The 17,197-nt window shown below is 34.9% G+C and overlaps 1 protein-coding gene across 1 annotated transcript in view; it reads right to left on the bottom strand.

The window, feature by feature from the left end:
* The window catches only part of malb (mal, T cell differentiation protein (MAL blood group) b), a 6,366-nt gene extending 5,641 nt beyond the window's left edge, over positions 1-725 (bottom strand). The window contains 2 exon segments of the mRNA XM_073827428.1: positions 622-674; positions 677-725. Coding sequence (XP_073683529.1) covers positions 622-674; positions 677-710 — 87 coding nt within the window. The 5' untranslated portion in view covers positions 711-725.
* Between the last annotated feature and the right edge of the window lie 16,472 nt (positions 726-17,197).

Below are 17,197 nucleotides of genomic sequence, written 5' to 3'. Positions count from 1 at the left end.
ATAAATTTTAAATTTTAAATAACAATGATATAAAATAAATATTTTTTAGAGTAAAGCACAATAACCGTTTTCTCCCCAAACCTGCCACTCTCCTATATAAATAAATAAAACAAAATGAGGCGGAACCAACAATAATCAATATGTATACACAAAAACATAGACTAATGTTTTGAAAACATGTAACGTATCAAATTTGTCCTGGAACTGTAAAACTATTAACTCCAAAAATCGAAATATTTTAATAAAATAACAGTACTCTAATTATTTATAAAATCGTTTATAATGTCCATCTAATTATATGCTACTACAGTTTAAAGAAGTTTTTAAACTTCTACAGTTTTATATATATATATATATATATATATATATATATATATATATATATATATATATGCAATTTCCTCCTATTTCTAATGCTAACATTAAAAAAAAAAAACTTCCAGGATGCATGAAAAATATAAACATAAAAAAATGACCAAAAATGTAAAAAAAAAAAATTGAAAACCCCCCCACTGATATACACATCCACAAAGCACCTTACACTGTTTAAGTGCAAGTATACAATAATCAGATAAAACTAATACACCATAATTATTTTTGAGCATTAAATATTCCACGCACCAGCTCGGGTATGTAAAGGATGTCCGGTACGGTGTTACAGATCCGGAGTCCGCTGGCAGACTCGACATCTGCTGTGTGGCTGCTGCCATGTTCGCTCTCCTGCTATCCTCAGAAGAATGAGTAAAGTAACGGAGACACGGCTCTTTTCAATGTCCACTGGTGACTTGCAAAACCTGTTCTCCCATTACTTAAACTTCCGTGTGGACACACCCTCAGTGAGGAGAGTAGCGGGCAGTTCCACTTTCACTCAGCGGGATGTGAGGTCGAGGAACGCGGGCTTTGTTTATGTGTGCAGTGTGGCAACAGGACAGGTTGAGTAATACTGAGCAGGTCAGTCAGCTCAGGTGTTCGCAAATACAGAGAAACACGCGAGTGACCAAGTGTTTGTGGAAGGGAAAATGTTTGCTGAGTGAATAAAGTTGGGGTCAAAAACAGTTCGGCTAACAGTGTGACAACATTTCAGGTGTCTAGTCGATAAGGACAAGGAGTGTCTTTTTTCTTAAAGGGCATAGTTTTGAATAATGTTGACATGATAACTTTAAATAAACATGTATAAAATATGGGTGAGGTACATTAATCACTTGTAGGAACATGACCCTTATATGCTTATTATATCCTTTACGTTTTTGTTGGTATTTACAGTTCAGACAAAGCTGCAATTCATGTATGAGCATCAGATTAGACATATCTTTAGGTAAAATTAAGTTCAGAAAAGAAAATCTAATTCTTTCTATCTATGTTTTGCAGAACGGAAGTATTTGGACATACAGAAGCACTGCAAAAATATCTCTCTTAGTTTCATACTGAGCAGCACCTCCTCAAAAATCACATTGTTGGTTGCTTAGGATGGGTGGCTGGTTAATTATGAAGTATGAGGTGTGTTCCTGATATTCTGTTGGTTAGTTGCCTAGTTAAGGTAAGGATCTATTTTTAATATCCCCTTGTTTGATTTAGTTAATTTGCTGATATAATCAGTTTGACTGATGTCTTTTACAGATATTCACACTTTTTCTACTTAACTGGTTATCGGTTCCTAAAAGTACACTGTAAAAGTACATGTAATTTTAACGGTACATTATAGTAAAAACACTACAGAAAAAACAAACAAATTGTTAATAGGTACTATATAGTATATACTCAAGTACTATACAGGCAAAACCTGTAAAAGATCTAATCAGACATTTCATGTAATTTTACAGTAAAATCTTTAGTTTTTAAAAGTAAAAAAGAACAAATTAACAATTTACCGTTAAAAACGGAATATCATATTTTGTTAAAATAATCATGTTTCTTAATTGTTTTTATCAGTTATGTACATTTGAGTTTCATGTTACATCTTCAGTCTTTTAATGAATGTTTTTTGCATTATTTAAGTGTCACATGTGTTACCATGATGGTGTTTTGTGTTTGTGGAAATGACTCACTTCTACTCCAGCTTGTGAAAAAGCTGCTTGTGATGAACGTTTAATCTTCATGTGGGTTTTTCTATTACCACCCACATTTTTGTAGTAGTTGTCAGTATAAGAGGTACAAAACAAATTTTAGTAGCAGTGGGTGTTGTTGAATTTACTGGTTTACATTCAAATTTTCTTGTTTGTAAATGACAGCTTTATTACAGTTTATTCTCTAAATGTGTTTACAGTTTTTCTATTTTTACACAATTATTCTGGCAACCACATGCTGCCAAACTTTTTTCTAAAAACTAAATTTTTTAAATTGTTATGTGGCTTTCAGAAAGATTGGAATAAATTGCATGCAACAAAAGTTCCATACATTAAAATAATAGTTTATAGTAAAATTTTAAATTAACTGAAAATATGTTCGCCCTCAGGCCATCCAAGATGTATATGAGTTTGCTTCTTCATCGGAACAGATTTGGAGAAATTTAGCATTACAACGTATTCAATATTCCACAAGTAATCACAATAATCCACAAGTAATCCATTAATTAACATCATGTGAAATGAAATGCTGCATGTTTGTAAATGACTGTAACATTTACAGTTTGTTCTCTAAATGTGTTTGCAGTTTTTTCACAATTATTCTGGCAACTACAGCTGCTAAAATTCTTTTGTAAAAACATTTTTTTTTTAAAGTGTATCAGGTTTACAGATGATGCCATCATCTGGTTAGTCCTAAAAAACAGCATCCAACAATGACATTACACCATAATTTAATATTTTAAAAAATAATATTCTGTTCACCTTGTGAGGTTAGTGATGAATGACTTAGCTATTGTGTCAAACAGCAGAAATACAATAAGTAAAAATCTGTTGTGCATTCTGCAAAGCTTTCATAAAAACAATCTCAGATTGATCTGTAGTCTGTTATTTGATTCATATGGGATTTGGTAGTAATGTTCTGTTGAATAAATCTTTTGGTTTGTGGCTTTAAATTGGACTTCAAAAATTCAAGAGTACTTCCATCGATGAGCAGAGAGAATTGTATGAATCCAGTACAATAATAAACGTCAACATCTGAAAACAAATGAAATGTAATTAAGCCTTATGCTAAGCTCCAGTTATATCACATCCTCAACAACATCATTATGTTTAGGCCTTAAATAATCTGGACACTTATGTTTAATCTAATCACAACCTACGTTAAAAGAACAGTTTATATTAAAAATGAAAATCAGCTGAAAATTTGTTTGCCCTCAGGCCATCCAAGATGTAGATGAGTTTGCTTCTTCCATCAGAACAGATTTGGAGAAATGTAGCATTACAGCACAAAATCATCACAATAATCCACAAGTAATCCATCAATTAACATAATGTGAAATTAAATGCTGCATTTTGTAATAATAAACAAATTCATCAAAGCATTTTACTTTAAACTGTTGCTTGATTAAAATAGTCCATAATACACAAAGAGCCCATAATACATAGTAAACCAATGAAAATGTCTATTCCCTGTTGTCCTTCCAATAATATAATAATACAGTTGAAGTCAAAAGTTTACACACACCTTGCAGAATTTGCAAAATGTTAATTATTTTACCAAAATAAGAGGGATCATACAAAGTGCATGTTATTTTTTATTTAGTACTGACCTGAATTAGATATTTCACACAAAAGGCATTTACAAATAGTCCACAAGAGAATATAATAGCTGAATTTATAAAAAAAACGACCCTGTTCAAAAGTTTATGTACACTTGATTGTTAATACTGTGTTGTTACCTGAATGATTCACAGCTGTTTTTTCTTTTTTGGTTTAGCAATACTTATTCATGAGTCCCCTGTTTGTCCTGAACAGTTAAACTGCCCACTGTTATTCATAAAAATCCTTCAGTTCCCACAAATTCTTTGGTTTTTCAGCGTTTTTGTTTATTTGAACTCTTTCCAATAATGACTGTATGATTTTGAGATCCATCTTTTCACACTGAGGACAACTGAGGGACTCATTATCAACTATAACAGAAGGTTCAAACATGCACTGATCCTTTAGAAGGAAAAACGATGCATTAAAAGCCAGGGGTGAAAACTTTTGAACGGAATGAGGATGTGTACATTTTTTTATTTTATTTAGTACGGCCCTTCAGATGCTACAGAAGATACTGTTCCCTAGAAGACAAAATAAGTTAAATTTCACTGATCTTAGATGTTTGTCGGGGTGGGGGGGGGGGGGGGGGGGTTGCATATGAAAAGAACGATTGGATAGGGGATACGATTGGATCCCCTAAAGGGATTTCCTAATTCCTAAAGGTTAATAATAAAAAAAAACTGTTAATAATTGGTTACACAGAACTTTATTACATTAATTTAGCACCATATACAACAGCCTACTTGCTGCACAGTCTGCAACTTTTGTTAGGGCACCTTATTTTGCGGGGCTTCCTAAATAAAGATTCTAAAGGCTACTAGGATCCAACTAGGCTAGCCTACATTTTACCGCAAACTTGCGACTAGTTAACTTTCTGAAGAAGGTGCAATCGTGTTTGCTAAGGGTCGGGACTTACAGTAACATCAACACACTGAAACTATTGTATCCAGAATATAAAATATTTTATGGCACTTTTTAATCTGTGATTGTGTGTTAAAATTGTTCACGAGATACCAACCTTTGGCCAGCCGTCTTCTCTCCACAGATGATCCAGACAGATGTGGTGTGCACGGAGGGGGGAGGGGGGGGGGGGGCTGTGTGTGTGTGTGTGTGTGTGTGTGTGTGTGTGTGTGTGTGTGTGTGTGTGTGTGTGTGTGTGTGTGTGTGTGTGAGGGAGAGACGCGTGAGTGACAGAGAGATGAAGAGAGAGAAGGGAAAGGAAATGCAGTTGAACGAATTCGCTGCGTGTTTTAAATGTACAAAAGAATAACAAAACGCAATATGTGACGGTCGGTATTGATTTTTTTTTTTTTTTGGTCGGTGTTGAATCTGTGGCGGTCGGAATTTAATCTGTGGCGCACCGCCACAGATTCGTCTATGGCTGTATCCGAAATCGCCCCCTATACCCTATTCACTATTCCCTACATTAGTCCACTCGTACAGTTCACTTGAAGGAGTGAATGAAAACGAGTGAGTGAATTCGGACGCTAAGTGCACCGGAAGGATTGCCACTTTTGCATAGTATTGCTTACTGTTTAACAATCATTTAAACAGACAGTTCGAGTAGTAAGATTAAAGGATTTATCTTGAACTATGTCAAGGAGTTTACGTATAAACCCTGGTTAAACAATTTAATAATAAATTTCCAACGAATTTGTACCTGTGTTGAACACTGTGTTACGCAGTGGACGAGCGCATTGTAAAACGAACGGATACAGCCTAAGTGTGGGAAACACTGTAGTTTCTTACAGTTTTTGCTCTTTTCTCAATGGATTGTCTGTAGTATTGTGGATAATTGTGATGTTTTTATCAGCTGTTTGGACTGCAGCTGATTAAAATTCTACATTTTTCCAATTCTGTTCCAATGAATAAACAAACTTATCTACATCTTGGATTGCCTGAGGGTGAGTATGTAACTGTTGCCTATAACTGGCTGGTTCTGGTTATCAAAATAGACATCAGGTGACTACAACAGACAGTCCAGACGGCTGAAAGGATTATTATTGTTCCCCTGCCCATCCTCCAGGTGCAGGAAAATCATCACAGACTCCATCCACCCAGGCTACCACCCATATTAACTATTACTGTCTAAGTGGCAACTCAGAACATTAGTCACTAGAATATCTAGACACAGAAACAGCTTCTCCTCAGGCCATCTCCCAATTAAAAACTATTAAATGACTGCCAAGGTCCTCCACAGTACAATACTCTATATGTTTAGTACAGTAACCTGTAAATCCTGTAAATTAATTCCTAGTATTCAATCGTACTATCATCCATGATACTGTAAATATGTATAACCTGCTTAACCAAACTATCTTTGTATCTTTATATGTTTACACTGGAAGCTCCATTACCAAAAAGAAAAAAAAAATGTTGTGTGCACGCTTTGCTTAGCAAAGCTTTTTTTTTTTTTTATTCTAAGCAAATTTAGAATATTTTTATTTTTGGGTAAACTATTCCTTTCAGAGTAAGGGGGGTGTAGACTTTTAAACAGGAGGATCAGTGTAAATTTTCTTATTTTGTGTTTTGGGAAATATGTCTTTATCTTTGATTATTGAGTTTTACCACAGCAGTAATGTATTCCTGGTAGTTTTCTTCTTCTTTTTTTTTCTTTTTTTTTTGTTTGTTTGTTTATGATGGTGATATTAGCCAAAAGCACTGCAGCAGAGAATGAGTGAAAGTGTATGTCATGTACATGACTTTTTTCAACATGTAATGCCCTAATTAAAACATTAAAATATCTTAATCTAGATCTACATTTGATTTAATGTTGATCTAGGAAACCAAACTTTGAACCCATGAAAAAAGTATGGTAGTGGTGCTATGTGGTAATACTCCAGTGATTTTTTAAAAAAAAGAACATAAGTTTGTGGTTTGGGAAACTACCATGATAATAATATGTGATCCTGGACCACAAAACCAGTCTTAAGTAGCATGGGTATATTTGTAGCAATAGCCAAAAATACATTGTATTGGGTCAAAATTATAGATTTTTCCTTTATGCCAAAAATCATTAGAATATTAAGGAAAGATCATTTTCCATTAAGATATTTTGTAAATTTCCTACTGTAAATATATCAAAATATATTTGATTAGTAATATGCAAATCTAGGGTCACATATTGTATTTCTTACCAAGGTAGTCTCCAAAACCTATGACCAAAAAACATGATAAAACCACAAGCTTTCTTACAAGTTTCTTACAAAGCCAGGCCAGATGGTGCTCTGGTCAATGCCAGTAATAAATATGAAGATAGTGGTGATAAGGAAACAGAAAAGGGACACAAACATGACCCAGCCCTGAGGATTTGCTGGTTCCACTTTGGTGGAGGCCACTAGGGTCCACACCAATCCACCAAACACCTGGAACAAACAAACACAGCAAACCTGAACACAAAGTCACACAAGCCCTAACAAACACAATCACACTATGCACAGGGTTGCCAGGTTTTCACTTTCAGGTTTCCAATCGTGTTTCGGTCACATTCCCAGGTGTAAAATACACGGTTTTTTTGTCGGGTTCCCCTGGTAAAATTTGCATTCTAAGGGCTAAACTTAGCAACACTGATTCATGGGATTAGAAACAGTATTTTATGAAGGATGTGAATCTTAACCTGTCCCGATTAAATGTATAGTGTCTCTCATCATCCGGCTCAGGCAGGATATTTCTGAGTCCTGCTGCTGTTTATCTAATTTAATAGGCGTGGCAGGAATTTCTTATGAAATGATGTAACCTGGTCTGGCAGCGAGAGCTATTCACTTCATAACTGGAGGAAATGTTCCTTTACGTCAATATGTTGATCGATGATGTGACACTATTGGGTTATTCAAAATTGCATAAGTATGCAATTCATACAGACAATGACTTTTTTTTTTTTTTTTGCATTAATTTAAGCTATTTTTTGGCACTTAAAAACATAGGTGGTGTAAATATGGAGATTGTACAGGTGCATCTAAATGAATTAGTTATTTTATTTCAGTAATTCAACTCAAATTGTGAAACTCGTGTATTAAATAAATTAAATGCACACAGACTGAAGTAGTTTAAGTCTTTGGTTCTTTTAATTGTGATGATTTGGCTCACATTAAACAAAAACCCAACAATTCACAATCTCAACAAATTAGAATACTTCATAAGACCAATAAAAAACATTTTTAGTGAATTGTTGGCCTTCTGGAAAGTATGTTCATTTACTGTATATGTACTCAATACTTGGTAGGGGCTCATTTTGCTTTAATTACTGACTCAATTCGGCGTGGCATGAAGGTGATCAGTCTGTGGCACTGCTGAGGTGGTATGGAAGCCCAGGTTTCTTTGACAGTGGCCTTCAACTCATCTGCATTTTTTGGTCTCATGTTTCTCATTTTCCTCTTGACAATACCCTATAGATTTTTTATGGGGTTCAGGTTTGGTGAGTTTGCTGGCCAGTCAAGCACACCAACACCATGGTCATTTAACCCACTGTTGGTGCTTTTGGTAGTGTGGGCAGGTGCCAAATCCTGATGGAAAATGAAATCTTTAAAAAGCTGATCAGCAGAAGGAAGCATGAAGTGCTCTAAAATTTATTGCTAAACGGGTGCAATGACTTTGATTTTCAAAAAACACAGTGGACCAACACCAGCAGATGACATTGCACCCCAAATCATCACAGACTGTGGAAACTTATCACTGGACTTCAAGCAACTTGGGCTATGAGTTTCTCCATCCTTCCTCCAGACTCTAGGACCTTGGTTTCCAAATGAAATCCAAAATTTGCTCTCATCTGAAAAGAGGATTTTGGACCACTGGGCAACAGTCCATTTCTTCTTCTCCTTAGTCCAGGTAAGACACCTCTGATGTTGTCTGTGGTTCAGGAGTGGCTTAACAAGAGGAATACAACAACTGTAGCCAAATTCCTTGACACGTCTGTGTGTGGTGGCTCTTGATGCCTTGATCCCAGCATCAGCCCATTCCTTGTGAAGTTCACCCAAATTCTTGAATCGATTGTGCTTGACAAGCCTCTCAAGGCTGCGGTTCTCTCGGTTGGTTGTGCATCTTCTTCCACACTTTTCCCTTCCACTCAACTTTCTGTTAACATATGGATACAGCTCTCTGTGAACAGCCAGCTTCTTTGGCAATGAATGTTTGTGGCTTGCCCTCCTTGTGAAGGGTGTCAATAATTGTCTGATTTGTCAGATCAGCAGTCTTCCCCATGATTGTGTAGCCTAGTAAACCAAACTGAGAGACCATTTTGAAGGCTCAGGAATCTTTGCAGGTCTTTTGAGTTGATTAGCTGATTGGCATGTCACCATATTCTATTTATTTAATACACGAGTTTCACAATTTGAGTCGAATTACTGAAATAAATGAACTTTTCCATGACATTCTTATTTATTAAGATGGACCTGTACTAAAAAACTGCTGAAATTTATGTAAAAACTGGTTTACATAATGTTATTTCACTCAGATCATATTAACACTATAACAACACTCATGACTCAAAAAAACAGATTTTCTTAAAATGATTAATTCTTGTCTTGACTTCCTAGTTTCTACATATTTCTTCAGTTTTGAAGAGTCATATTGCCTCTTGTATTGCTTCATGGTTTAAGAATGAGGGATTGTCATGTAACCAAATGACAAGATAATTGGTACTAAAATTCCACATGGTGTCAGGTTTTACTGAACACGTGGTTTGTCATATCAACAACAAAAGATATGGGAAGGGTTTTCTCCTCCCTTTTTGCTATCATAACTATGCTCGGTTATTAAGTTCAGCGACAACCTGTTTAACTTTGTTTTTCCCTTTCAGTGCGCCAACAGACCAGTTGTGAAGCCTCTAGGCTCTATAAATAGACTCAGTTCACTCTTAAATAAAACCTGCTGTAATGAAGCATTTCATTTCACTGTAATTCATTTCTTTCTCAGCATTCACAGCTTGTTTTGTATCTTGCAACTGAATGGATTTATTGCTCTTGACACTGAGGTTTAGTTTTGACACAAATCTTTAGCTATCCGCTTAAGCGACTGTCAAACACACAATACCTGCCATTTCTTGTAAGTCTCTTAATGTTTCATGGCTACATTTACAAGAAAAAAATCTATAATTGTCACAAGGTGTGTCACGCAATAAAGTTTGATTAGCAAAGTTAATCCAAAACGTTTAGGAAATAACTGCCTTGACTTATCAGACTCACATTGAATGAACTAGAATGTCAAAAAAGCAGCAGTTTCACCATACACCATTTACTCTGGTTGTTAAATCTCCTTATCTCCAATGTCCCAGACTATTCTTTTAACCCTGGGCTTTATTCTGTCTCTCATCCACATTTTGAGTTCACCAGGATAAATTAGGTGGTAATTAATTAATGAAATGTATGATTTGATCTTGTGAAGCCATGTTTGTGGTGTCAAAAACATGGAGATGTCAAAAACATAAAGATGAACTGAGACGACTTAAACATTTTTCCTTGTCTATAATGTCCCTCCCTATCCTGTTTTCTGTATATTTCCACTTCTTATTATTCAAATGTTCCTTTCCCAGACCACTTTTTTTGTGTTATGTAGAGCTGGTCGGATTGGACCTCAGGGAAAGAAACGTTTCCTCAAAGCATTACATATGTCAAAATCCCTAGAAACTGAATGTTACAATAACAAATTGTAACAATGAGATCTTTAGAAATTTAGAAGTGTTCCTTCAACAAAAACTTTAAAAGCTGTCAATATTAATATTTATTGTATATTTTTTTTAGGTTAACTTAAAATTGAAATAGAATATGCTTGGATGCTTGGTTGGCTTGCTGTATTTACATTTAAACAGCCACAATCCACAAAGATGTTTTTATTGAACCTATGTTAGACTATAAGAATATTTAGTTTAACTTGTTCAAAACAAATCAAATTTGTGAAAGCATAGTGTACAGTCAAACCAATGTATGTACATGTATTCAGACACCTTCAACATTTCTCACATTATCAGAGTTTATAGTATAGTTTAGAAAATGGTAATAAAATATGACAAGAACTATGATAAGAGTTAAACTGTGTCAGAACAAATTAATCTTGATAATGTCAGATAACTTTGATAGAAAGGTATGTAATGGATTATAATCAACCAAAAATGCAGACAACTGTTAGTATGATAATATTTACACATATTTACAATACTTTTTTGACCAGTTACCAAGCAATGCTTAATTTTTTTCAGTCTGTGGTGTAAAAGGGTCGCATTAGCAATTGAAGAAAAAACATAAATTTACTGGTAGTCCACATTATGAAGAATCTTTGGGTGTAATATGTCTCAGTTTACTTCATTTAGCTATCCTTACTTACATAAATGAAATAGTGTCCTGCACCCACTAGTAAAAAAAATAATAAAAAATTCAATCTGGTGTCTGAATAATTTTTGGTTTGACTATAAGTGTCTAAGCATAATGTAAGCATAATCACACAGAATCATGCAGTAAATGAATGAATATAAGTCTGTAGATTTGCATGTTTTTGTGTATTTGTAAAGCATGTATGCATATGTGGATGAGTTTCTAAATTCAGTTTAAGATGGTGTACAAAATATGAGCATGCTAACTCAAACTGCAAGGTTTGAACATAAAACCTTTTTCAACCACTTATGATATATGACCTTCTGTCCTGTCTAGTCAAGACATTATCCCATTAACACCTATTTGTTTAGCAGTAACTTATGGTTATTGGTTATTTGAATGCATTTGTTAAAGGATTAGTTAACTTCCAGAATAAAAAAAAATCTGATAATTTGCTCACCCTTATGTCAACCAAGATGTTCATGTCTTTCTTTCTTCAGTTGAAAAGACATTAAGGTTTTTGAGGAAAACATTCCAGGATTTTTCTCCATATAGTGGACTTTAATGGGGATCCGTGGGTTGAAGGTCCAAATTGCAATTTCAATGCAGTTTCAAAGGGCTCTACATGATCTCAGCTGAGGAATTAGGGTCTTATCTAGCAAAACGATTGGTCATTTTCTAAAAAAAATTTAAGGTATATATTTTTAACCACAAATACTCAACTTGCAGTAGCTTTGCAATGCGCAAGTGTATCTTCAAGCATTGCGTAATCACGGTGGAAAGGTCACACGCGGCTAGTTTTTCGTATGTGTACTTTGTTTAAAAAATGTAAGGTAGAAAAACTCCCTTATTTTCTCCTCCAACTTCAAAATCATCCAACATCTTTGTTTTACCTTTTTTTGTAAAGAGAGTTTGACTTTCTTTGCACGTTCGCTTAGTAAACACTGGGTCGGTATGTAGTGTGTGAGGTCGAGCTAGTGCAAGGCAAGCATTTGTGGTTAAAAAGCGTATACATTTTATTTTTTTTAGAAAATGACAGATTGATTTGCTAGATATAACCCTTATTCCTCAGCTGGGATTGTGTAGAGTCTTTTGAAGCTGCATTGAAACTGCAATTTGAACCTTCAACCCGCTGGGTCCCATTGAAGTCCACTTTACGGAGAAAAATCCTGGAATGTTTTCCTCAAAAAAATTTATTTCCTTTCGACTGAAGAAAAAAAGACATGAACATCTTCGATGACGGGGGTGCGTAAATATCAGGATTTTTTTATTCTAGAAGTGAACAAAACCTTTAAGGTAAGTGGTTGCACAATATTGAAAAAAAATGTACCTTAATTTTAAACATACATTTTTTTTTTTTACTTAGTCTATGTTTTTTAGTTATAACAATTTAGTGTTTGACATTCATTTTCAGCACAGCAAAAACTCATTTAAATGTCAAACATACCTGAACATTAAACATTAACTGGTCTTTCCCTTCAACTAAAAACCCATAAAACAACACTTATCTTTAACATTTACTCTCTTGATGCAGCCCTGTGTAAAGCATAGAAACTAAAAATCCATTTCTCAGTTTCAGTTAATGCAACAAAAATGATTTATGTAATCCCAACACAAACAGTTTATATAAACGTCAATTTTAAATATATTTAAACACAATGAAATTAAGTTAGGACAAAATGTATTAGCAACTGAGTTTACTCATTAAGTAAAACAAACAAGCAGCAAAAAACTACTTTCAGTGTAGGTCTAATCTGATTGCTTGACTATGCACCTAAAAGATATTCAAAAGGTTTATATGATGCATTTTAACTTGAAAGTTAAATCGAGATGCATGAGCAGAATTGTATATCACTTTTAACACATTAGGAGCAGCCCCTGAGTGAGTTTAAAAATGAACAAATAAAACAAACTCCCTTCAGGTGATTCTGATCCAGAGAGAAAATATTTATATGTGGAAACAATTCTTGTGAATGTTTAACCATCAGATCCTTGGAGCTTAGTGCTTGGTTTACACCAGAGCCTGTTAAACATCCAGCAGCAGGCTTGTGTGTGTGTGTGTGTGTGTGTGTGTGTGTGTGTGTGTGTGTGTGTGTGTGTGTGTGTGTGTGTGTGTGTGTGTGTGTGTGTGTGTGTGTGTGTGTGTGTGTGTGTGTGTGTGTGTGTGTGTTTGTTTTTGTGACATATCAGGACACAAATGTGTGTAATAACATGGGTATGACATAGGTATTACAAGGAGAGGGTGACTTATGAGGACATTGCCCATGTCCCCACTTTTCAAAAGGGTTATAAATCATACAGAATACGTTTTTTTAAGAATGTAAAGATATGCACAGTCTCCTGTGAGGGCTAGGTTTAGGTGTAGGGAAGGTGTAGGGTGATAGCAAATATCGTTTGTACAGTATAAAAACCATTACGTCTATGGAATGTCCCCACAATTCACAAAAACAAACATGTGTGTGTGTGTGTGTGTGTGTGTGTGTGTGTGTGCATTGTAAATATAATGTATTTCACTGATAAAATGTAAGGTTTCACTGGCTTTTGCAATCCTATCTAATAGCAAGAGAGATGTCTGCAAACACACACACACACAAACACTCTCTCTCCTTCCCCAGGGTGAGAGGCTGTGTGTCGGACAGATCGGCTCTTACAGAAACTTACCTTTGTCTGAGTGGCTGGCAGATCTTGTGTCTGATGACGACACACATACACACACCTGGTTGCTCATGGGAACACTCGTAGTGTTGCACAGCTCCAAACAATGCCTGTTTGTTTCTCTTCTGATCTGGTTACCTAAGGTAACAATGACATGAAATTTTTATGAATGATATGTTTTTCTTTTGCTTCTGCTGGTAGCCACGGTTCACCATCACTGCTGTGTAAACAATAGGACTGTCCGTCGATTAAAATCAATGAATCAAGTTAATTACAATATGCTGACCTGTAAAGATATTTGAAGACATAACTGTGGAAGGCGAAAGCATTGAATTGATGCAGGCCGAATTGATACAGGCTGAATTCATACAGGCTGCTGTACTTTTTTTTTAGCTTTTTTTTCCGCATCTTACTGTCACTTTTTTAATTATGTTTTAATATGGAAGTCACTTTACACAAAAAATAAGTAACTGTGAAAATAAAAAGTAAAAAAAGTATATGTAAGATAAAAATTTAAATAAATAAAGTTACACTTTGAGCATGAAAGTCATAATTACAAGATACACTAGCATTCAAAAGTTTTTTTTTATGATTTTTTAAGCCTGCATTTATTTGATCTGAAGTACAGCAAAAACAGTAACATTTTGAAATATTTTTACTATTTTAAATATCTGATTTCTATTTGAATATATCCAAGCTAAATTTTCAGCACCATCACTCCAGTCTTCAGTGTCACATAATGTTACAAAAGATTTATATTTCAGGTAAATGCTGTTCTTCTGAACTTTCTATTCATTAAAAAAACCTGAAAAAATTCTACTCTGCTGTTTTCAACATAATAATAATAATAATAAATGTTTTTTGAGCAGCAAATCAAAATATTAGAATGATTTCTGAAGGATCTTGTGACACAAAAATTCAGCTTTGAAATCACAGGAATAAATTACATTTTAAAATATATTCAAATAGAAAACAGTTTTTTTAAACAGTAAAAATATTTAAATATTTAATATTAAAATAAATATATTATAATATGTATATAAATAAATAAATTTACTGTTCTTGGTGTACTTTGAATCAAATGAATGCAGGTTTGATGAGCAGAAGAGACTTCTTACTGTCAAAATCTTACTGTTCAAAAACCTTTGACTGGTAGTGTATAAAGTAGTACCGTTTCCGAAAAGTTGCGTTAAGACATTTCTAGGGCTGTCCCCGACTATGAATTTTCATAGTCGAATCAGAATTTTCGAATCTTTCTATAGTCGACCGATAGTCGAATCATCTAGGCCTATGTGTGTGTGTGAATGGGTTGGGAGGGGCACGACACTATAGTCAGCAGGAGGGTAAAACAGTTTTTATTTTATTTTACACACTGCACACAGCAACAACTTTTAATAAAGCGACCAAAACTGCCTGCCAACTGACAGACAAACTTATTTAGGTTTAAATAAAAACACAGGCGCACAGCACTGCCTTCTAAAAACGCGAGGCGCACAGCACCATAGATATATATATACATAGATACCGCATTGGACCGCTCCAAGCACGTAGATGCGTCCGCCATTTTGGAACGGTCCACTTGACGTCATTCACCATACTGTAGGTTCGCAGACCAACGGCTGTGCAGGACTGTGGATTTTCGAATTTTCAGTGATTACTATGAGATCTATGGGTGAATGACGTCAAGTAGACCGCAGTGAAATGGCTGATGGCTTACGTATAACGGCCCATAGAAACAGTCGCTAATGAGGCATCTATGTATATATATCTATGCACAGCACTGCCTTTTTTGCTAAGCAACGACCGAAACAGCTGTCCTGTCAGTCAAATCAAAGGATTATAGCGCGAACGCTCTAAAATCTTAGTTTTTTGCTGTTAAGTAAACTGTCATATTAGCAGAAACCCTAAATAATACAGCTCCTGGTTACCCACGATAGACACCAAAGGTTTCTCCTCCATTTCTTGCAGTCTCCGGACTTTTTAAGCAACGGTAAACTTTCGCCATCACAACAGAAGGCCCGCCTCTCCATTCATTCGATTGGACAATGGAAAAGAACGCGAATGACGTTGGGCGTTTTTCCGCTCAGTTGATTTTTTTTTCAACTTCAGGCGCTCAGAGCTCTCCTGCAAAAACGCGAGGCGCGCATAAACAGCGCAGACCCCTCACTGCCAACAGAAAACCATTCAAAAGAGGCGCCTCCAATTGCAAAAAACGCGTTCGGTGTGATCGTCGCCGGTGTAATCCCTGCCGTCAAGATGGTCCGCATCTCATCATGGATCAGGGCAAGTGAAAATTAAATCTGTCACAGGGGTGGTTAGATTTATTCACAAACACGTTAAAAATATTTATTGAACACTTCTTTCTTTTCACTTTTGTTTTTACTGCATTATCATAATCAAAGGCTGTATATAACTTAATATAACCGTACAAAACCATTAGTTCTGTGTGCAATTAGACATTGAGCACCCCATTATTGCCAAAATGGAATGATGCTCGTTTCACCCGCGAAGATTCGACTGTGAGATCGGTGGTCGAATCAGGCTCCGCATATCGATGCATCGAATCTTCGACTATTCGGGGACAGCCCTAGACATTTCATTCAACCCTAAAACTAAACACAAAGCAATACATAATTCAAAATACGAGTAAAACTTCCGCAGAGTGCAGTTTGAAGATATAGAATCAAATTTTGTTATATAAAGTCACTATCACAAGAAATTAGGTTTAAAATTATTAAACAAATTCTAATAACTATTATTATTACTATTTTTATTATTTTCTCTGATGTAGAAATTGGCTTTCATTTTAAAAAGGAAAATAGGCATTTTACACATTGTTAATTATGCTAATAATAAAACTTAACAGCCCTAGAAAACAGTACAGACGCATAGATGCCTCACAAAATAAAGTAAAGCCAATGCCACCAAGGTGAATGATTCAGTCCCAATGACAGATGACCTATTAACTTCTTGACCTTGAGCAAATTTGACTGCTCTATGAGCATGCAAATGCACCATAATGTACTGTATTTTGCTAAGGATTGAGAAATTGAGCATGCATCCTATACAACATTTAGTGGATTTTAGATATAATAGACCCACTTAGATGACGTTCTGCTTAATTGAAAGCAAATTTGATTTGAGCTGTAGTGACTATCAAGATACACTGCAAAAAATGCTTTTCTTACTTAGATTTTTTGTGTTGTTTCCAGCCAAAATATCTAAAAATTCTTAAATCAAGAAGGATTTTCTAGACAAGTAAAACATTTTTTCTTGTTTTCAGAAAAAAAAAAAAGTCAAAATTAAGTGTGTTTTTGCTTAAAAACAAGCAAAATAATCTGCCAATGGGGTAAGAAATAAAATCTTATTTCAAACAGAAAACAAGATTATTTTTCTTACCCCATTGGCAGATTATTTTGCTTGTTTCAATCAAAAACACACTTAATTTTTACTTGTTTTTTCTGAAAACAAGAACATTTTTAGTCGTCTAGAAAATCCTTTTTGATTTAAGAATTTTTAGATATTTTGACTGGAAACAAGACAAAAAACCTAAGTAAGAAAAGCATTTTTTGCAGT

This window comes from Garra rufa, chromosome 21, assembly GCF_049309525.1.
Source record: "Garra rufa chromosome 21, GarRuf1.0, whole genome shotgun sequence".
Taxonomy (NCBI): Eukaryota; Metazoa; Chordata; class Actinopteri; order Cypriniformes; family Cyprinidae; genus Garra; species Garra rufa.
The sequence above is the reverse complement of the archived record's forward strand: the minus strand, read 5'-3'. Positions and strand labels throughout refer to the sequence as shown.